This window comes from Phaenicophaeus curvirostris, chromosome 16 (genome assembly GCF_032191515.1).
Source record: "Phaenicophaeus curvirostris isolate KB17595 chromosome 16, BPBGC_Pcur_1.0, whole genome shotgun sequence".
Lineage (NCBI taxonomy): Eukaryota > Metazoa > Chordata > Aves > Cuculiformes > Cuculidae > Phaenicophaeus > Phaenicophaeus curvirostris.
The window spans coordinates 4,727,399-4,749,273 of NC_091407.1; the positions used below are offsets into that span (position 1 = coordinate 4,727,399).

Below are 21,875 nucleotides of genomic sequence, written 5' to 3' on the forward strand. Positions count from 1 at the left end.
CAAGCTCTCCATATGCCTTTATTGAAGCGGGGACCGCGGACGCCCACACCTCGACCCAAACCGCTCACCCCGGACCACACGGGGCACCCGGCAGCCAAGCCCCACCCCGCAGCAGGTGACAGTCCCCACTGCCTGCTCCATGGCAGCATCCCAGCCTTGAGGGCTGGGGCATTGAGCGTCTCCTGAAGAGGTGGTCTTGGCAAGGTGAGAGTGACCTGCGGCCCCCCACTCACAGCCACCGCAGAGAGAAGCCCTGGCTGAGGCTGAGGCCAAGGTCACTCACTGTGAGAACCTGTGGGAGGAGAGGAGACGTTCTGGGGTACAGCCTCAGCAGGGAGATGCAGAGCATCCTTTTCCCTACCCAGCTTGGCTGAGCTCCAGTCCCCTTGAAGGGAGGAGAGCCACTCCAGAATCCCCACCCACCTCCTCAGCCACCAACCCTGAATAAGGGCTGGGGGAGGAGGGATGGAGATGCCCAGGGTGGGGCCATACCTGGTTGTCCAAGTAGGAGAAGGGCTTCTCCTTGCCATCCAGGAGGACCTTGCTGGGTGGCTCCTGCACCCCAAAGATGCTCAGTGTGCCAATGGTGACCTCAGTGGCCTCAGTGCTGGTGTGGAGGACGGTGGAGGTGAAGATGTTCTGTGGGAGGGGATGGCATGAAGTCAAGTTAGTCAGGTGCCACAGGACCCCTCACTCCTGCCCTCCTCACCACCTCCCACCTGCGTGACGTTGAACACGATGTAGGAGTAATTTCCCCGCTCAAAGGTGTCCAGGCTCTCGCCATCATCCCAGAAGAGGTCCCCCAAGGCAGTGGCATTCGAGGACAAGGCCACAATAAGACGCAGGGGGTTTCCTCGAGTTGCCTCACTGGTGGTTCCTGGTTTCTGGAGTTCAAAGACAAGGGTGCTGTAAGGCTTTGAGCATCCAGGATAGGGGTCCAGGAGCTGAAGTCCTGGTAGGGACACATGTTGTGGACAGTCCCCATGGAGGTGATGGGTGGACACTCACCTGGGTGGGCAGAACAGCTCCCTCCCGGACATGCAGGTTGAGGCGCTCCAGGGGGGCTGACATCTTCAAGATCTCACCGCTGCTGTTCACCGAGGAGCCCTGGGCAGGTGGTAAGAAACATGGGAGTGAGGAAACTGGGGGCACAGTGGGGGGCTCGGGCATGGATCTGGGGAGCAGCCAACCCCAAAATCCTCCTCCAGTGGGGCTCACTGGGCTCAAGCATGGCTCCCCACCCACAGCCCTGAGATGGTCAAGCAAGGACTATCTGACCACCATCCAAGTGTCGCAGTGCTCCTCACCGTGTAGAAGTCATACCACACGCCTCGGGGAAAGTAGCCTGAAACTGAGTCCACACCTGGTTCCAGCACTGGTGTCACCAGCAGGCTCCGGCCCCACAGGAACTGCCTGTCTAGCTCCAACGTGGCCACATCCTGGGGGAACCTACAGCAGATGGAGACAACACTCAGATGGAGGCCGCTTCTCCATGATGCAGCCTAAGTGTCTCCCCAGCTCCCAGTGGGAATGCACTTACTCAAAAAACAAGGGCCGGGCAACAGTGTCCCCTTGCAGGTGGGCACGGTGGAACAGGGTGTAGAGGAAGGGCAGGAGGGAGTAGCGGGTAAGCAGCACATCCTTCATGGCTGTCCTTGCTGCTGGGCTGAACACTGTTGGGTCCTGGGCCTGGGGGAGATGCAGGGACTCAGTGGCCACCCCATCTCCATCCCTGACGGGCATCCTTGTTACCACGTGCCCTCCCACAAGCTGCGTCCCATATACCCCGTCCCACATTCCACATCCCGCATCCCACCACTGGGATGCCTCCCACCAGGTGCACTGCCCTCGACCTTCTCGTTCTGGGTGTTGTGGTTGCGAGCGAAGGGGTAGAAGGCGCCGAGCTGCATCCAGCGGGTGCACAGCTCCTCCGAGGTGCTGCCGGAGAAGCCACAGATGTCCGCCCCAACCAGTGGGATGCCAAAGAGACCGAAGCTCAGCAGCCCTGTGGACAGGAACGGTCAGCAGAGCGTAGGGAGATTTGAAGGTGTCTCCAAACAAGCAGAAAGCTCAATGGAGCTGGAGGTGCTGGGAGGGGGGCTGTGTGCAGCCCATGCCACTCACCTGGGATGGAGTAATACATGTCTTTCCACTGGCTCCGATTGTCGCCCAGCCAGTGCCCCGAGTACCGGCCCTGGCTGGGGAAGGTGGAGCGGGAGATGACAAAGGGGCGCTTCCCCAGGATCTGGATCAAGGCACTGGAAAACAATGGGAAGACTCACAGGCAGGAAGTGAGAGCATCCCACCAAGAGCTCATCTTATCCGACAATAGTGAAGGGAGAGGTCTGGCCCCAGGTCAGCCCTGTGGTGCCAGAGGGTCAGCCCAGGTGGTACAGGGAAGGCTCAGTACCAGGACCAACCTGCCCCCCCAGAGCAGTGTCAGCTCCCAGCCCTCTGCTGGGTTATTCCCGTCCTGGAGGCTGTGAGCAGCCAGAGCATCTCCCTTTCAGGTCAGGCACTCAAATCTCCGTTCTTTTCCAATGCAACCCTAAAGAGCAGGATTTTGTGCCATCCCATCCCCAGGCCAGTGGGAAGCAGGATGCTTGGGTACCTTGCTGTAGCTTTGGCTTCCATCAGCCCGTAGAGGTTGTGGAGGTTGTAGTGCACCGAAGCTTTCTGCTTCGCCGAGGCACACACCGTCTTTGCAGAGATGGAATTGCCCAGCACGGCTGCCAGGAGGGAGATCCCCCATTGGGAGGCGGCAGGGCCAGGTCACAGGGAACACAGACACCCCACACTTGCTGGCTCTGGGCCAGCCCTCCCACACATAGGCGCCAGCCATTGCTGCCAACCCAGCACCAAGAGCTCATGCAGACAGTTCCATCCTGCACCCCAACACGGGCCCGACAACCGTGTGAGGCTTGGGCACGGATACCCACACAAAGAAGTAGGAATGGAGAGGTGCAGGGTGTAAAACAGAGACATGTCTCTTAAGAACGTTTTTCTCCCACAGCACTCAGCTACCAGTGATCTCAAAGCATGTGGTACCCACCAGCCCAGACTTATATTTCATCTTCCTTCGTACCTGGGGTATAGGGTGGGCTGTCGAGCTCTCCTGGGGGGCAGCCATCTTCAGACCCATCCATGAAGTTGGACGGCTCATTCATGTCCTAAGCAAAGAAAATCAAAGCAATTTAAAGAGCATATTTTGGGGATTAAGCACATAAACCTGGAAAAGCTGCAAGTGAGGAACAGATGATCCTGCTGCGACACACACTGGGTGCCGGCCTGGAAGTAAACCAGGGGGCAAGGCAGGACTTACAATCCAGAGGCCATCAAAGGACACATGGGCATGAAAGCGCTGCAGGTTCTCCAGCCACCATTGGTGCGTGTCTGGGTTGGAGAAGTCTGCGAAGGCAGTGAAGCCAGGCCAGACCTGTAGGGAGACCACAAAAGCATGAGTTCAGTGGGCAGGAGGCTTACAGGGGTGGCCACGAGGAACAGGGTGCTATGGGACTGTGAGCATGCCGAAGGACCAGGGGGTGAAATGGGCAATGAGACAGAAGATAAACCCAGGCTGACTGCTTCAAGTTCTGGATGCTGCGCACACAGCATCCCTCCTGTCTTTGTGGTACCCGTGAGCCTCAGGGTGCTGGGGAACTCCCCACAGCTGGGCAGGCAGCAGCAGCTGATGGAGCAGCTGCTCTGCCTCTGTTTGCATGAGCCCTGACACCATCCAGGCTAGGTCACATCAAGGAAGAGCTGATTTCTTCACACTTTGCCTCACTCCAGGAATTTGGACAATTAATTTTTCACCAAGTTTTCAGGCTGCACAAAAAGCACCCTCCTTGTAGATGGCAAGGGAGAGCTGGTGGGTGCAAACAGCTGGGGAAGTGGGGGGACAAAATGATTGGGAACTGCTGAAAGGCAGATCTGGAAGTGTATGTCCATTGTGGACAAACTCCCCTCAGCCAAGAAATGGGAAGGGAGAGAAATCAGATGACTGGCCTTGGGCAGCACCGCCAACTCTGTTAAGCTCACATGACTTCCACGGGCTCCTCTGCTGGGCAGAGCCTGGCTCCTGGGGCTGGTAGAGATGCCAAGAGGTGACACGCAAGGCCAAGGGCTGAGCCAAGCTCTGGCAATAGTCCTGGAGAGGATCCTCAGCTGCTTGGCTTTCCCTCCAGAGCTATTGCACAACCCCACAAGGCTGGGATTTCCCCCCAGAGCCCCTTACCTTCCCGATGAGCGGCTGCCCTTGGGTGGTGTTGAGGAACAAGCCCCGTCTCAAGCCTTCATCGAAAGGCCAGTAGGAGCCGTGAGGGTTGGTGCTGCTGATGCCAGGATCCTGGGGACAGAGCAGAGAGTTAGCGCCTTTTCCACCAGGCCGTGGTCCCCTCCCCATGACAAGCCGGTGTGATTCAGAGAAGATGACAATCCAGACAGCGTTAGCCAGAGCTCACACACAGTGGCTGTTTTCCCCAAGGGGAACAGAAACTTGCTTCAACACTTCCAGGCATATTTTCTAAAATGCCACTTCTGCAAGTCCCCAGGACCTGTTAGGGCATGTTGGGAAGGGGGGAACAAATATAAGAAATCTTGTGCTTATGCAAGAAACTTCGGGTCACAGCTGGGCTTGGGCCACAATGGGGAATTCATCAGGGAGGAAACCTGTCTTTTTCCTCCCCAGGACGCCCTGGTCCCCACTGCCCCTAGCACACAGAACCCACACACCCTTTCCTCGCAAAAGTAAGAAGAGAGATCACAGATGGGTCACAACATCACAGCACGCACGGGGATGTAGGGGCACTCAAGCCAAGCACCTACAAGTTCAACAGCCTGACTCACGGTTCCTCCATTCTTTTGCTCATGCGGGACAGAGGCATCTTTGCACTTCTGCTACAGACAGGAGCACAGCACAAGAACCTGGTCTGTGCCTCCCTGGCCTCTGTATTAGTGAGATTTCCAGTGGCAGTTTGCAATGCATGCCCAGCACTAGGGATCAGCCTTGAATAAACCCCGCCCCAGCACCTTGGATGCTTAGCCAGGGCAGTGAGCATCCCTTACGCCTCTGCTTTGCATCCCAGCTCTGCAGCAAAGGGCAACAGAAGGGTGAGTACCAAGATCATAACGTAGCGCTGTCCATGCTTGTGGAGGTCTTCCACCAGTGAGGGGAGGGAGGCGAATTTCTCATGATCGAAGGTGAAGTCTCGGTACCCGTCCATGTAATCAATGTCGTTCCACTGTGCATCCTGCAGGACACAGGCTCAGTGATCGGGTGACAGAGCCTGGACCCTCCCTCCCTAGGTCTAGGGGATTACCTGGGGGATCTGGTAGTTCCTCATGGCTCTCACGGTTTGCCAGGTCTCATTGCTGGATCCATAGCCCCAGCGGCAGAGGTGGAAACCAAGTGCCCAGAGGGGTGGCATGGCTGGGAAACCTGCAGCAGGAGTGTGGGAGCATGAATGGGGTATTCCAAGATGACAGCAGCATTTCGTAAGGATAGGAAGGAAAAGGGGGAAGGGAGAAAAGAGGTGACCACTGCCCCCTAACATGCTGGAAGGAATAGGGCAGTGGATGTCAGGGGACCGCTGACCCTTCCCCAGCTGGGAGGGCTGGGGATGGTGGTGAAGCTGGGGTGAGACAGGGATGGGGTGCAGGTAAGTTGCCTCCAGACAGGCACAGTGGGGTGTGAGCACTTACCTATCACCTGCTGGTACTGCTGGATGACCATGTTGGGATCGGGTCCCAGGAAGATGTAAAAGTCCAGCACCCCCCCAATGGTTCTCCAGGTCAGGCCCGGAGCTGGCTGCAGGGCCACCTCTTTGTGGGGAGGGGAGAGAAAAAGACAGTTAAAACCAGAGAGCAACCCCCAGACCAAATGCCCGCAGCACGGACCAAGCAGCAGCCTCTGGCAGGGGTACAGAGAAATCCCTGCCTTCCACTCAGAGGATGCTAAACAGGCACCTGGACACTTAAATAATCACAGCCTAGGGAGATCACTTATTTACACACAGAGAAAGCTCACTTTCTTAAAAATTTACCCTTTAAGCCCAAAGCTGTGCAATTCTCCCAGCTTCCACTTAAAGACCTAGCACATGCAGGGCTTTCCTTCATGTCCTCCCCCAAATCCCTTCCTAAGTGAAGTGAGAGTTACTTGTATGAGCCCTTGAACCTCAAACTGCACCTCCTGTGAGCCCATTCTTGAGAACATTGCTGCAATAAAGCTGAGCACAGCTGGAGCTATGAGAGCCTGTGCAGCATCGGCCCAGCTGGCTGCAAACGGCAACTGCTGGGAAGGCCGGGTGGTTGCCAGTGCTGTGCCTGACAGGGCAGAAGCCCGTGGGAGCTGCTGTGTTATCAGCTGGCACACACAGGCAGATCCCAGGGCTGCATCTGGCAGAATACAGCTGGGAAGACTGCAGGTGACAGACGGCATCCCTGGCTGCACCCCAGCCACACCACACAGCTGGGCCTGGGGGAAAGGCCATTTTGGGTGGAGAGGGAACAGGCTCGGACCCTCACGTGAGGGACATGCTTTTCCAACAGCAACTTTGCAGCTGGGCATGTGGTTAAACTGCTCGGCAGTTGCTAAAGAGCCTCGCAGTAGCCAGGAAACAGATGGCTATGCTCAATAACGGAGCCATCAAACCACATCTTTCCCTTTTATGGCTTCCTCTTGCCCCACGTTCCCGGACTGGCCACTCAGGGAGCTCCCATCTGCCCCGACCTGCTGGGTCCTCCTCCAGGGACAAGCTGGCCTAGAGTACCCCAGGACACCTACCCATCGCGTTGCTGTTGAGGAGGAAAACCCCATGAGCATCTCCACCCTGCTCCATCATCAGGTAGAAGGGGTGAGCACCATAGAGGTTGAATGATTCCTGCAAAGAGAAGTTGCTGGGTGAGAGAGCAGTCCAAGGCAAAGCAGGAGAGCTCCACATCCCTGTGGGCAAATAAAGGGCCCTGAGTCGTATCTGCTGACCGACATGATTCACCACCTAATCAGGCATCTCTCGCCCCACTGTGGAGGACAAGGCAAGAGATGAGGAATGATTTGGAGCTGGCGCTCAAGGTCATGGGAGGCTCCTTCTTCCTCGCAGCTTGGGGGCTGCTGTTGAGCTAGGCTGGGTGAAGGGGAAGCCTCCTGCCTCACCACAACCTGTTGCATGAGTGGCAGGGTGGAGCAGAAAACACCCTGGGCCCTTGGAGTGTCAAGGGCATTTTGCAATTGCTCTGAAATTCTCCCTGGCACATATCTGCCTACCAGCCTCAACCACCCTTTGCTTCTCCCAGCACCACTGCCCACTCCTGCCACGTTTTCCCAGGGCTTAGCTTGTACAATGTGCTGGAGAGAGGTACCCCTGTCCTCACTCCCTGCACCCCTGCGGGAAGCGGAGGGATGATACCGTGGGGGGCACATCGCGTGCCCACAGCGTGAGGGTATTCCAGTCCAGGCTGTGCAGGAGGGTGCTGCGGTGCTCCCCCAACCCATACAGAAATCTGGACGGAAGCAATGTGGATATCTGGAGAAACTGGTCAGCGAAGATCAAGGGGGCCACGGTGGTGTTGAGCCTGTCCGGGTGATACCAAAGGAAACAGCAGGTCAGGAGGGGATGCTGGGATCCATTGGGATACATTTCCTACGAACAATTTACCCCTATCCTCTTACAGTATCCCAAAAAGCCAGCACATCAGTCTATGTCCCACCTTTCATCCAGCCCAAACATCTTGGCCCAGGCGGCAAATTCGGGTCTGGCCGGATGCGAGGCACAGCCCGAGCCTGAACCAGCCTGACCCAGTTTGGTGCAGCCTTCCCTTTGACACCAGAAGTTTGTGCCCCAGGTTATTATTAACCACCAAGGCAATGTGGTGGTGAAGTTTCTCAGCCTGTTGTTGCTGATAAGCAGCTCCCAAGTAACGTATGGACCACAGGCACCAGCAAATGGGAAGGAGGAGGAAAGGATGGGATCTCAAAACACCCTGGCCATATGTCAACCAGTCACTGGTGTTCACCAATGGCTTAGTGTAGTCAAAGCCATGGAGGTGACAGAGAGCAGCACAGCAAAGCCACCCACAGTCCTTTTCCACAAAAAGCTTGGAACCGTGGGTATAGCCTGGACAGCCAGGGAAACCCAAAAGCAGGGTGAAACAGGCAAAGCCACAACCCTTTAGTGGCCCTTTCCTGGTCCCTTATCAGTAACACGTTGAGGACCTGCACAAAGTTTGGCTGCTGTAGGTCCTGACAAGGGTACTGGGAGGCTTTTGGACAGGTGCTCACCCAGGCTCATCCCACCCAGCCCTGCCATGGCCACCACAAGCACGTGGCTATCCTATGGGGCTGGGAAGCCACCTGCTGCTGCATCCCCATCTAAGCACTGCTGGGAAGATGATGAATAATAATTACTAGCTGGAGACCTCAAAGTGTAGTTTTCCCTAGCAAAAAATCTTTGGGAAGCATGCTGGATCCTGCCTATGACAGTGAGCTTTCCCCCAGCTGCTGTGGGATGTGAACAAGGTGGGTTCTTACAGCACCGTCCCCGTCGCCTTGCGCCGCAGCAGCATGCCAAAGGGGGCCCGGGAGAAGTCCAGGCTGTAGATGGGATTTTCTGCTCTCTTCGTTGCCCGGGGAACATCGAGGGGAACCTCATACCGTGGGTTGGCTGCATCTGTTATCTACAAAAGGGAGAAAACGTTCTTCTTTAGACCAAAAGGGCAAAGGGCTGGAGATACTCATTGAGGCTACATACAGACATGCCTAGAGCACGGTACCTTCCAGACTGTCTGAGCAGGGCATGGTCACCTACAGGATGGAGAGTGCAGGGGTGTGGGAGCACAGTCATGAGCTCCAGAAGGCAGCCATGGGGAGCTCACCTTGATGTGCAGCCGTGTGTCTGTCTCAAACTCCACATCCAGCCGCAGCACCTCGATGTCGCGGGGATAATAGGCCTTCTGCTTCCGCACCAGCAACCCCACCATACCCAATGCTGTCCAGTTGAGGCTCTCCAGAGTGTAGCTGGGGAAGTCAGGGGGGTAGAAGCACCAAGGCACCCCCCGCTTGCCCTCCGCTGGTGGTGGGCTCTCGATGAAGCAGCACCCCCGGCTTTCACAAAGCTCCTGGGTCACCACCACACTCTGTTCCGGGTAGCAGTCAAAGCGGTGGTTTTCAGGTACCAGGAGACATTCAGGTGGTGGTGTGGGTCCAGGCCAGCCCCCTGATACTTGCCGCAGCACCCAGACGGTGATGGTGCTCAGCAGCACGGCGGTCACCAGCAGCCCACTGCCTACCCACCACGAGGCCAGCTTCCCACGGCCGGGGGGTGTTGGGGTGGCCCCTTCCTCCTCCACCCCGTATGCTGCTGGCTGTGGCACTGTCGTTGTCAGCTTCTGGTACGACTTCATCGTCCTGGTGCTGGAGCAAGGAGATGGAAGCAGGCTGGAAGGAGACAGAGAGGGGGAGCTTGATTGAGTCTCAAGGACAGCTTCACTGCTACTGATGCCCACAGTTCAGGCAGAACCTGCCCACCTCTGCCTGCCTCAGCACCCTGCACTGTGATGTCTGCACCCTTGGCTAACTCGGCACAGGATGGCTTTGCCGGAGTCTGGGTAGACACTGCCACACGACTCTCTGGCAACCCCAAGGGATAAAGCACCATCCACCTGAACCGGGCCTGCTCTCAAAGGGTGGTAGAGTGGCCTCTTAGGGAGTTTTTCCCCGGTCTGAATTTATGAGATGCAGCATTTCTGGAAGCTACAAGCAAAACCGAGCTCCCTCTGCCTGCTGGAGCAGAGCTGTGGTGCTGGTAACTGCAGGTCCAAGGTGCAGAGCATCATCTACTCTGAGCATCCTCCGCTCTGCTCCGAGCATCCTTTGTCAGCACCAAAGGCCCTGAGTCAGAGCTTTTAGCCTTGGAGAGGGCTAGGCAAGGGACGGCAGGGAATATGCCTTCAGGTTCTGCTTCCCACTGGTAAAATCTGATTTTAACAACCTCTCAGGCAAATATCTCCCAGACTGCACATGGAGACGACTTAGGAGACCCCAGCACCTTAAATAAGAGATACAACTTTCCTCCCTCCATCTCCTGCCCACACCATAGGCACCCAGACCCTGCTCACCTCCACCCCGCAACCTCCAAAACCTCAGCAAAGCGGCTCTCCCCGAGGAGCAGATTTTATTCCGAGGGCCTGGCTCCAAGGCCACCCCCGAGTATCCCCCCCCCGCAGCGCCTCGGCCTTAACGCTACCGCCTGTCGCTTTCCCCACGCGCGGGTGACACCCGGGGAAGGCGAGGGGGGCGGCATCTCCCACCCCCCCAGCCCCGCGCCCCGCAGGCGAACCCCGGGCAGCCACCAGCCCGTGCCCCCCCGTGCTCCGGCCCGCGATGCCGCCCTGGGGGGGGGGGGGTGGGAAGCGAGGGGACACGCACGGGGACGGGGTGGGGGGGGGTCCCCAGCAGGCGTCGCGCCCCGGGCCCCCCCCCAGCCCAGGGCTTACGCGCACGTGTCTCCCCTCGGCTTTGGGGCTGCGGGCAGGGCGGGCGCCCGGCGCCGCCGTAAACACCCGACTAGGCGCGCGGCTCCTACCGCTTCTCTCTAGTAGCAGCGCCCCCAAACTCGCCTGCGCTCTGGGGGGGTTTGTGGGTTCTCTTTAAATGTATGTATTATACTCAATGTTATGGAGCGTGTCCAGAGAAGAGCAACGAAGCTGGTGAAGGGGATGGAGGGCCTTATGAGGAGCGGCTGAGGGAGCTGGGGGTGTTTAGCCTTGAGAAAAGGAGGCTGAGACCTCATTGCTCTCTACAACTACCTGAAAGGAGGTTGTGGAGAGGAGGGAGCCGGGCTCCTCTCCCAAGTGATAGGGGATAAGACAAGGGGGATGGCCTCAAGCTGCACCAGGGAGGTTTAGACTGGATATCAAGAAAAAAAAAATTCACAAAAACGGCCATCAAACACTGGCAGAGGCTGCCCAGGGAGGTGGTTGAGTCCCCATCCCTGGAGATACTTAAAAGACGGGTAGACGAGGTGCTGAGGGACATGGTTTAGTGGTAGATAGGGATGGTTGGACTCAGTGATCCAAGAGGTCTTTTCCAACCTAGTGGTTCTGTGATTCTATTTGAAAGCCCCAAAGGGGTAGAATATGGGAGATGAACGATTTTTTAGATTTTTCTGAGCCTAGATGCACACAGATTCTCAAAACCCAGAGTATGAATTAATTAATACCTCAAAAGTAGCCCCACTCCTCTCTAGTAGCAGCGCCTCCAAACTCTCCTCTCCAGTGGTTACCCCACAGCTCGCTCCTCTGCTTTGGGCACTTTGTGCTTTTTAAAAAAAATATATGTATTATACTGAATGCTGTTTGAAAGCCCTGAGGGGGAGAATAACGGAGATAGCAATTTTTTAGATTTTTTTCCAGCTGAGATGCATGCAGGGTCTCAAAACCCAGAGTAAATGCCTCTCCCTAATTTCAGGGTGACTGCACTCTAGTCAAAGCAGTGTGAATGAGGTGCCTGTGCTGAATCCCCCACCACGGGTTTGGGTACTCATGATGCCAGATGTGTTTTGAGCACACAGTGGGTGGGCTAGACCCACAACCTCCCACACTTCACAAAACAAAGCCCATTTTCCACCCAGGTTTTCACCAGAGGTCCCTTCTCCTATGCACTCCTGTTGATGTAGTTAACAAGAGTATATAAAGCCACATTCCCTGCCTAGTCTTCCCCACTCTAACGGGACTGGAGAGCTGCTCCTTTTTTACTGCTGAAGGCCACCACAGTCTAAAGGTCAACAGCAAAGGACAACAGACCTTTGGAGCAAAGTTGCTTTCCCCAGGGAATGAAAACAGAAAGAGTTGTGAACAGGATGGTTTCACCAGAAACAGAATTTCAGGCAACATGACACTCCTGTGCCCTATGTGATCCACCAAACCCATACAGACATGCAAAGACAGGGGAAAACACTCCAATTCTAGTGAGCCCCATGCATGGGCCTGTCACCAGAGGGCAAGACTGCCACCCAGGATGCAGCCAGGGCTCCTACCTACATTCAGGGACAACGGCCTTGTGTTTGTCTCTCTGGATGATGCAGGATGGCTCCAGCCACTCCTAGCTATTACAGCCACTCCTGGTTATTACCACTTGGAGAGGTGATGGGGGCAGGTGGCCATGCTGGGGACATGGGTGGACCAAAGGCTCCCACTAGCAGCATTCTTCTCCTTGCTTGTCTTGGCTCCCTCAACCACTAGAACCTCCCCCAGGATGTAAAAAAAATATCTGGAGACAAACCTCAGAGGGTACCACAGCCCTGAGCTCACCTTGTCCAAGGTTTTCAACCAGAGTTTGCAAATCTAGGAGTGATGAACACCAACGCTGCTTCAGTCACACCAGGTGGCAGCTTCATGCCATTGTCTGGGAACTTCCACCAACCTCATTAGCTCAGTTCTAATAAAAACAAGGGTTTCTTAACAGCAGGGAGGTGCGTCTGTCTGAACCCTGCTTCAGGCAAGGCTTGCTCCAGCCACATGGACCTGGGGCTCCTTGTGTTTTACAGCTCTAGTTGTGCAAAGGGAGCACCAAAAGACAGGATCTTACTCAAAGCCTCAACTGTGGCCCTTAGATCTGCTCCAATGAGAATTATTTGGCCCTGAGGCTGCAAAGTACAAATTGTATGGGCCTGACACAGACTTTCTAATATATTAGAGTTACAAACAATAACAATAATAATAAAAAAGAATGGTTTGGGTAGGAAGGGACCTTAAAGATCATCTAGTTCCACCCCCTGCCATGGGCAGGGGCACCTCCCACGGGATCAGGCTGCCCAAGGCCCATCCAACCTGGCCTTGGGCACCTCCAGTGATGGGGCAGCCACAACTTCTCTGGGAAACCTGTCCCAGTGTCTCACCACCCTCATGGTGAGGAAATTCTTCCTCATGTCTAGTCTAAATCTGCCCCTCTCCAGCTTATACCCGTTCCCTCTCATTCTATCGCCACAAGCCTTTGAAGAGTCCTTCCTCAGCTTTCTGGTAGTCCCTTCAGGCACTGGAAGGTCGCTCTAAGGTCTCCTCAGAGCCTTCTCTTCTCCAGGCTGAACACCCCCAACTCTCAGCCTGTCCCCTATGGGAGCTGCTCCAGCCCTCGGATCATCCTTGTAGCCTCCTCTGGACCCGCTTTAACAGCTCCATCCCCTCCTTACGCCGAGGACCCCAGAAGTGGACAGAGTCCTCTAGCTGAGGTCTCACAAGGGAGGAGCAGAGGGACAAAATCACCTCTGCCCCTCTCCAGTTTACACCCACAGGCCTTTGTAAACATCCCCAGCTCTCTCGTAGCCCCTTCAGGCACTGGCAGGTCGCTCTAAGGTCTCCTGGGAGCCTTCTCCTCTCCAGGCTGAACAACTCCAGCCCTCCCAGCCTCTCCTCATCCTTCCCCCGCTAGACACCCCCCCTCCCAAGCGGACCCATGAGCTCGGAGCTCCTTGTTTTGAGGCGGCGGGGAGGGTGGGGGGGGGCGTACGTGCGGCCGCGGCCCCGCCCCCCGCGCGCGCCCTTCCCCATGAATGAACGGCGCGGGCGGGCCCCGGCGGTGACGCGCCATGCCGGAAGCGGCGGGGGCGCTGGTTGGTCGGCGGCGCGGAGGGCGCGTAGGGGGCCGCCCCGCGCTTGTTGTTGTCCGCGGGACTCGCTGAGCCAGGGAGGGAGGAGGGAGCCGCGCAGCGACCCCGCCGCCGCCGCCACCGCCCCCTCCCCTCCCTCTTCCTCCTCCTCCTCCTCCTCCCCTGAGCGCTGCAACCAACCCCCCCCCCCCCTCCCCGCAGCCCCCGCCCCGCACGGGCGCGCGCGCGCGCTCCCGCCGGCACGCAGGTGAGCAGCGCCCGGGCGCGGCGGGGCCGGGGGGGGGGGGAAGACGGGGGCGCGCGCGCCGCTCCCGTTGGGGACTGTGGGGGGGTTCGGGGAGGGAGGGAGGGAGGGGGGTTCGGGGGGAGGTGGTGGCTCGGCTCGGTCCGGTCGGGCGGGGCGGGTGAGATAAAAAGTGCTGAGTCACCACCGCGCCGGGCACGTGGTGGTGCCGCCGCCGCCCCTCGCACCGAGCGCTGCGCACGTGGGGCCCGGCGGGGGGAACCGGGGATGGGGGGGGCGGTGGCGGCGGCAGCGGCACCGCGAACCGCGGCCGGGGAACCGCGGCCACGCCTTCCCCCGAACCTCGTGTCGCTCGGCCGCCCTGCGGGGCTGGGGTCCCCGCGGGAGGGGCAGGTGGGTCCCCCCGCACCCCCGTGGACGCGGGGCTGGGGTCCCCTCGGGAGGGGCCGTTGAGTCCCCCCCCCCCCCACCCCTGTGGACGTGGGGCTGGGGTCTCCTCGGGAGGGACAAGTGGGTCCCCCCACATCTCCGTGGACGCAGGGCTGGGACCCTCTCGGGGGTGGCCGGTGGGTCCCCCCTCACCCTTAGGGTTGCGGTGCTGCGGTCCCCTCTGGAGGAGTCAGTGGGTCCCCCCACATCCCTATGGACATGGGGCTGGGGTCTCCTCGAGGAGGGCCAGCGGGTCCCCCCCCCAATCTCTGTGGATGTGGGGCTGGGTTCCCTCCGCACCCCTAGGCTTGCGGGGCTGGGATCCCCTCGGGAGGGGTCTCTGTGTCCCCAGCTGAGCTGTGCTTCTCACCCCTGTTGTGATTGTTTTTGTGCTTCCCCCTCCCCAAGGATGAGCGTGCAGCCTGCCTCTGCCTTTGAATGGCTCTTAAAATACATGCGAGGAAACCTGTTGTGACGCCGCACGCTCCGCCAACTAAAAATAGCTGGTTTTGTAGTATGGAGGGAGCTGGGACACCGGGCAGCGTGGCGTGGCGGACACCGTGAGCCGCTCTCTGCCCCGCGTTATTGGGTGAGAAATGATGTCCAAGCTCCTCGCTGCCTGTGTGGTGGGATGGAGTGTTCAATACTAACATAGGGTTTATGTTTATGGGCTTGGAAGAGCGAGAAGCGTGTTGTGTGTTCAAACTGGTCCTGGAGCTGGCAGGAGGGGTGTGGAGGAGAGCAGCCTTGAAATTGGGGCGCCCTGTGCCTGCCCGGGGACATTCCAGTGGGACGAAAGGGGATGGTGACGCTTTAGGAGTGGGTGCTGTCATGGGACAGTTTGGGGATTTAGTCAGGAGTGGGGTGGGTGGGTGGGGGAAGCTCTTCCAGGCTCTCTGCGAGGGCAGTGCCGTAAGCCGGGGAACATCCAGGCTGCGAGCGAGGGGAACTGAGATCGCCACCCTCTCATGGTGTGTCAGGGTCTGTTTGAGAAACACCTTCCTCCTCCTCTTCCTCAGGCTGCGAGCCCGCTTGGCTCCCTCGTGGGCTGCTCCTGGAGGATTTATTTCACAGGTTGTGCTGAAAGCAGGCCATGAGGTCCCGAATTAGGAACGAGCCCCCTTTGGGCCAGGTTGTTACAGAAAAGGGCGAGGCCTCCATTTTCACTCTCACCTGGCCGCCCCCTCCTGCCCCAGTGGAGTCGTAAACCTGAGCTGGGATTGCGGAGGCGAGGGGAGCCGCTTGGAGGAAAGTGTTGCCCCACAGAGCTGCACGCCTTTTTCTTGCACTTTCGGTCTCCGTGAGCTCTGTCTGTGAAGAAGCGGAGCTCCGCGCCCTCCTGCGCTGGCATGTTGTGCCATGGCACTCTCAGGGCTTTTAGCAGCAAGTGAATTTACCTCGTGATTATCACTGATGGAATAGATGCGTGTTGCTCTGCTTTCCCCTCTCTCCTTCCGTGTGTACGCAGTCCTGCCTGCGGAGAAGCCTTTCTCGTGCAGTCACTTCCTAGAGGTGATGGACGCCGTGGTTGCCCAATGGCAGCGCGCAGGGCTGCGCGGCACCGCGGTTAACTCTGCTCCTACCCGGCAGAGGTGCCGGATTACAGTCCGATAGCAATGGGGTGATGGCCACGAGATTGGGGCGTGCGGTGACCCTTGCTGTCAGGGCACCCTGCCTGCTTCTGTGGGCTGGTCAGAGGCTTTGCACTTGAGCCGTGTTAAGTTTCCTGGTTATATTACATCAGGCTTGTGCTCACAAGTGTTTCTGAACCAGAGGCAGAAATTTGTTAGCTTTTTTTTTTTTCACTTGCCTGTCAAGGACAGTGTGCTTTGTCATGTTTCATCTCATTTCTGTGCTGTCGCCCGTCTCGGCAATCTGTTGCAGCAAAGGAGTTCGGTACTATTGTGTGCCTCCTGCAAGGGAAAAACACAGATCAGCTTGATATGCTCTTATTTCCATTGACATTGGAAGATGATTAATGGTATGGAATGTGCTGCGGAACTTGTTATTGAAAATATCTAGCTGTGTGAGATGTTTGGGAAGTGAAGAAAGGACAACTGGGAGCAGTGGCCCCCATGGCAGTTGGGGTTTGTGGGATAAGCTTGCTTACTGATCGTTTTTGTAAACATCCAGCTGTGCAATACTTGAGTGCTGCTATCACTTTAATTACCAGGAAGTTTCAGGCTCAGAACCCTGTAGAGATGAACAAGCACTTTCCACTTCTGTCTGAGCTGTTGTTTCAGGCTATCTTCAAACTTGGGTGGAGAGTCTTCCAAGCATGAAGCGAGCACAAGTGATGCAGTGCTCTGTGACCACCAACACAAGCGCTGGTACGGGAAAGGGCGGTAATGAGAGTGATTACTCTACCACTAAACTCCTGGGTGGAGGGACAGGTTGTGTAGCAAATCCCAGTACTTTGTGATACAGCAGGACCTTGCATAGCAACGCTGTTGTGTTCCATTATTAGCAGTCGGTGAAGATGTCCAACTCTGTGGCTGGCATGTAGGGTCAGGAGCAGTCAAGTCAGGAATCCCAGCTTTGCCCCAGGATCTGTCTGTGTGTCCAAGCAAGTTATTAGTTGCTCTGTGGCTCAGCTTGGCTGTCTGGAGTAGATGCATCTCTGGGCTTGTGACGCTGAGGCGTAATTCTGGTGTAGCTCTGTCACCGCGTTTTATAAGCGCATGATGGAAGAAATGCTGGATGCTTGTCACTACCAGGGCTGTATGCTGCGTACCTTTCCCCTTCAGCCACCTTCTTTATGGATTTTCTGAGGTGACACACAAGCGTACCCTTCTGGCACTCTGTATCCTCTGCTCCCTAACCACAGGCTCTCTGCAGCATCTGACTAGGTTGTTTACCAAACCACTGAAGACTGTCTGATCCGTGTCCAGGCTTCCCCAGAGAGTGCCTCAGAGAGCTGTGTCCTGGCAGCCCTCAAATGTGCTCTGAAGGTTCCTGAATCTCCTCTTTGCTGCTGGATGCTGGTTCCGATCCATAAGGGAAATGGAAAGCTGGCCAGCTGGGCGAGGGCTGCATGGAGCTCCTCTAGAACAGTAAACAGTGACTCACCCCCTCCTTGTGTCTTCTCTCTCTTCATGTCAAATATATTGCCTCACATATGCTTCTATTCTCTGATTCACACCATCAGCCGGTCCCTCCTCGCTCTCATTACAAATGAGTGACAAGCATCAGTCTGCCTTACAGGATGTGTGAAGATTGTCAGAGCAGAATGGCTTTTTGAATAATGGGGAGAGGGATGGTGCTCTGCTTGCCATGCTGCAATGTGCTGGAAATTCATGTCGTGCCTCCGAGCGGCAGAGACACGTCAACAAAGATTTAAGCATCTGTAGTTCCCTTCACCTGTCATCTCTGATGTTATGCTGGGTAGGGGCGTCCATTTGGCTAGCGCTCGGGAACTGGGAATAACAACTTGTGGATAAATGAAATTTGTGTGACTTTACTAAAACGGCTCTCCGGGAATGAAGTCTCTGCATTTGGGAATGAGTAGAGTGTTCCCTGTGTAGCTGTTGGTGCTGAATTGAGACACGATGGCAGAGATCCCCATCGCTGCTTGAACCTCACGTTGTTTTTCTGCCCTCTGGAAGTCGTCACTGGCCTGGCTGAAGGTGAGGGTTGCATGTTTTCAGTTTGCTGTACATGTCTGAGGATGGAAGCTTAACACCATCGGGGCTGTCTGCCAAGTGCTCATGTTCTGGCCAGAGTTGCCTTTTGGTGTAGAAACAGTTTTAAAATTAAAGTTCATCTGCAGTTGTTGGGCATCGGCAATGACTTTATAGTAATTCCTTAATGCGTAATGCACTTTAAAAGCCCTGTAGCGTGGAAAGTATGAAATCTCATTCTGGCATGTTTTCTTTCTTAATTGCAAGCCTTCTGTGGAAAGCTCTGTCCTACCTTTGCCCGAGTCAGGCTTTCTGTCGTTTTTACCTTTCAAAGCAAAGGAGCTGGGGATCTCTAGATGGTCCAAGCTGATACCATCAGCCTTGGGACATCAGCTGGAGAGCTCCAGGTTTTTGGGAGGGTGTTGCAAGGGGATAGGAGTGCTCTGAAAGAGGGAGTGGGCGTTGGCAAGGCTGTCAATGGGTAACTTTATTGCAGAATTACAAGGGCTCTTTATGTAACCCGCAGTCAAAACACTTGCTTTAAATACAAGCACCGAGCTGTATTGGAAAGCCTTTGCCCCTTAGAGTTGGTGTCTTACTACTCGCAGCTTTATTTATGTGGTGTTCAAAGTGTGTCGTACAGCTTACAGATTAGAAATGTAATGCGGTCCTTGTTCCAAAAAACTGAGCTCCTAATTTTAGATGTGATGCAGGAAACACAATTAAGAAAAGAAGGGCAGGAATAGGGTAAAGTCTAAAAGGGTTCTAGTAATCAAATCACAGGCAGGGTCCCAGAAGACCCTCGTGCGACATATTTAGGAGACATGGATACGGCATGTTTGCAGGATGGTTTACGATTTTTGTCGTGTGCTTTTGCCTCTTAACTGTGGGAGGTGCCGAGCTGATTTTAGTTGCTTGTTGGTGGTGGCTGAGTGGTCCCAAATCATAGAATCATAGAATAACCAGGTTGGAATAGTCCTGATGAGAAGGCTTTTGTAGGTGAGGAGCTGCGGGCTGACTAGGAGGTCCTGGAGGATGGCTGGTGAGGATTGCAGGTGGTGGTGTATCAGTTTTCATCACAGCCTGGACCACACCTGTAAGTTCACCTAGTGCAGAGATAAGACTCGCCCTGGTGGTCGTGTCTGAGTGTGAAACTTGAGTATGTTTGAGAGTTCCCACCTGCACTACCAAATCCTGCCCCTGGGGTTGGGGCAGACCCCAATCTCCTACCCTTGTTTGAAGAGGTCCTGGCATCCCTGCTCCTGACAGTGTGCTCAGCCTCCCTGCTCATCTCTGTGCCAGCCACTCTTCTGGCACGTCACCCTTGGTGCAGCGGGACAGATGCTGGACCATCCAGGGTGCTTCCCCGCGCACGGAGAGACGAGCGTGCAGCAGAAATCCCTGTACCGAGCACGAGGAGGGCGTCTGCACTGCCTGCCCAGGAATGTGCAGGGTAAGGAGATGTCGCTTTGGTGACATAGAGCAACAGGTGACCAGGAGGGGGTTTGTCACGTGGAGCCGAAGCATCGCTTGGACCTGAGTGGTGACCCCCAACCGAGGCGACCTCACCTCTCGCCTCTTGTTTTCCGCCGTATTTTACGTTTCTTTCCATCTCCGTGCGGCCAAGCGGCCCTGTTCAATTTTTCCATCGGCTGGCGTAGAACTAAGCGCTTTGAAGCCGGGCTGGGTGAGGATCAAAAGGCTTTTTGTGCAACGGGTGGGTGTGATGGGTCTGCCTACAGCCTCCCCCTCCTTTCTGACTTTTCCTTTTCCGCTTTTAGCAGCCGGGGGTGCCCAGCCGGACGACGACCGACGGTCCAGTGCCCCTTCCCTTGTAGGGACGGGGGCGGCAAGGGAAGGGGGGGCACGCCGGGGGAAGGAAGAGTTTCTGATGCTGTGGGAATGTGAGCTCTCAAACTCTGTAAACAGCGGGTGACTCACTGCATAACTATGGCACCAACTGCCTGCGCGGCCGCGGGGCTGAGCCTCGACAGGGAGGGGGCTGCTGGCCCTTTCCTCTACGCACTGGCAGCGCCTCCGCTCTCCTCAACTCGCCGGGACCCGTTTGGCCAAGACCGGGAGCTTTTTCCTTCCTCCTCCGTGCTAGCGCTTACGTCTGCGCCTCCGGCTCGGAGGTAGGGGTAGGCGGCGAACGCCTGGCGCGGAGGGGAAGCGATGGATGGCGAAAGGGCAGTGCTTGGGTCTCAAGAGGTGCCCTGCGCTCGCAGGAGATCCTGCCCGGTCAGCCCTCGTGAGAAACGCGCCGTGTGGCAGCAGGTGGAGGTCAGGAGCATCCCCGTCCCTTGGAGGTGACCGCAGGGGACTGGCACTTGCTCTTCTGCCCCGTGCCCAGCCTGCTCCAGCAGCCCCGGTGAGGAGGCAGGGGCTGCTGGAATTGTGCCCAGGGTGGGGTGCAGTGCCGGAGAAAGGGAAGGAAAGACGTGGTGATGCGCTAGAAAATGCAGTGCACACCAGTTGCTGTTAAGTGGTCCATTCATCACGGAGCATCTTGGCTAGTGTGCTGTGTGGCTGTCCTTGTCCCTCCTCCAGACATGGAGAGCTGTGCTGTCTCAGGCTTAAAAATAGAGGAGGCGCCTAAATACACTCCTTTATATCTAGGATAGTATCTCATGGCTTTGCGCTTACAGGATTATTTTTCCCCCCCCGCCCCGTGCTCTTCATCTTGATTTTTACGTAAGTCGTGTGACTATGAGGTGTCTTCGCTGATAAAATTCAAGTAACAGCAGCGCGGGCTGAGCCAGCACCTTCACCCACACAGCTCCCACTGGTTCCTGCACCCCATCTTTGTGCTCCCCCAAATCCTGCCACCCCCTGTTTGCCGATATGAATGAGTTTGTTTACTCTCCGACGACCTCGTGATGTCTTTGCACAGACATGACCTGAAGTCATTATTGCTTTTGGGCTTCTCTGTTTCCATGGTGACTGTCTCCGGGTTGGCTACTTTCCCAAGGTCACCATGGCAACTATCAGAAGGGAATCATGCTTGGGATGCTTTGGCTGGATTTTTCATGAATGATTAGGATGTGTGACACGATGCAGACGTGGAAATAAGGAGGGTTTGGGCTGGGCTGGAGGGGCGGAGGGGAGAAAGAGAGAGGACTCCCGCCAGACACGCTGTGCGCTCTGCGGTGCGGCTGGGTGTGCAACCCTCGAAGCTGTGCGGTGCGGGGGGGACCAGCACCTTGCACCCTCCCCGCTGGGGAGCGATAGGCAGAGGCTGTGATGGTGGCACGGCTGCGGTCGCCTCTCTCGCAGTAGGTACCTGATGGAGTGTCGTGCTGCTGTCCCCACAGGGTGAAGGTATCGGGTGGAGGTGCGGGCAGGTGGATTTTCTGCAAGGTGCTGCTCCAAGAGGTGTAGTCGCTGGCTAAGGTGAGAGTGAAGGGCAGCGTCTCGGCAGGGGATGCTCTCTCTGTCAGCAGAGATGCTTCAACATCGCTAGAAATATCCAGCAGGTCAGCTTTCACAGCCTGAGACTAAGAGGATGGGGAAGCAACAGTCTTAGTGAATTGGGAGAGGTGAACTGCCTTGCTTTGTTGTTGGGGGATTTTGTTTTTGTTGTTTGGGTTTTCTGGTAGTGTCTCCTTTGGGTGGGGACAGCACTGAAAGAAGGTTACAAACCAGGCAGCTTCCTTCTGGGTTGCTGATTCAGTTTAGAGCTGGGTTAATAATAATCAAAATAAGAATGAAGGGAGTTGTTGTCTTGTGGCTTTTCAGCGCAGCTTTTATGAGCAGAGGTAACTCTTAATTCTGTCCCTAATGGGCCATTCTGAGCGTCTGAGATTCCTCCGGAGGGAGGTGAGTGAGTGACTGGGCCTGAGAGGCCACGCTCTGCAAGGTGGTGTATGGTAGTTAGCCTAACTGCTGTTTACAGACATGAGCTGGTGTCTTTTCCCCCTCCCTGCCCTGTCTTTGCTGCTTGATCTTAGTGTAGTTAATAGCAAAATACAAGGTCTTAAG

At 56.2% G+C, this 21,875-nt stretch overlaps 2 protein-coding genes across 11 annotated transcripts in view; one reads left to right on the forward strand and one right to left on the reverse strand.

Annotated features, from left to right (window-relative positions):
• LOC138727716 (lysosomal alpha-glucosidase-like) lies at positions 1 to 15,840 on the reverse strand. Of its 5 annotated transcripts, none has more exons than XM_069870442.1 (20): positions 15,672 to 15,840; positions 8,872 to 9,409; positions 8,528 to 8,673; positions 7,407 to 7,572; positions 6,785 to 6,881; positions 5,704 to 5,823; positions 5,322 to 5,440; positions 5,121 to 5,252; positions 4,238 to 4,348; positions 3,323 to 3,436; positions 3,086 to 3,170; positions 2,612 to 2,729; positions 2,125 to 2,258; positions 1,854 to 2,005; positions 1,541 to 1,689; positions 1,308 to 1,449; positions 1,009 to 1,107; positions 720 to 884; positions 493 to 639; positions 1 to 292 (listed from the first exon to the last, which is right to left on the reverse strand). In XM_069870442.1, exons 2-20 carry the CDS (start codon positions 9,397 to 9,399, stop codon positions 230 to 232), a joined length of 2,787 nt encoding a protein of 928 aa, XP_069726543.1. In that variant the 5' UTR covers positions 9,400 to 9,409; positions 15,672 to 15,840; the 3' UTR covers positions 1 to 229. The 5 variants fall into 5 exon arrangements, with proteins under 5 accessions (XP_069726543.1, XP_069726538.1, XP_069726540.1 ...); XM_069870437.1 differs by having other exon boundaries at positions 8,872 to 9,433; positions 15,672 to 15,839; XM_069870439.1 differs by lacking the exon at positions 15,672 to 15,840 and adding an exon at positions 12,307 to 12,325 and having other exon boundaries at positions 8,872 to 9,433.
• Positions 13,748 to 21,875, forward strand: part of MAFK (MAF bZIP transcription factor K) — a 14,389-nt gene continuing 6,261 nt past the window's right edge. The window contains exon 1 of one of the 6 annotated variants that reach the window (XM_069870489.1): positions 13,748 to 13,848. The gene's annotated coding sequence lies outside the window, so the exon portion shown is untranslated. The other 5 variants (XM_069870486.1, XM_069870484.1, XM_069870488.1 and 2 more) reach the window with 5 other exon arrangements.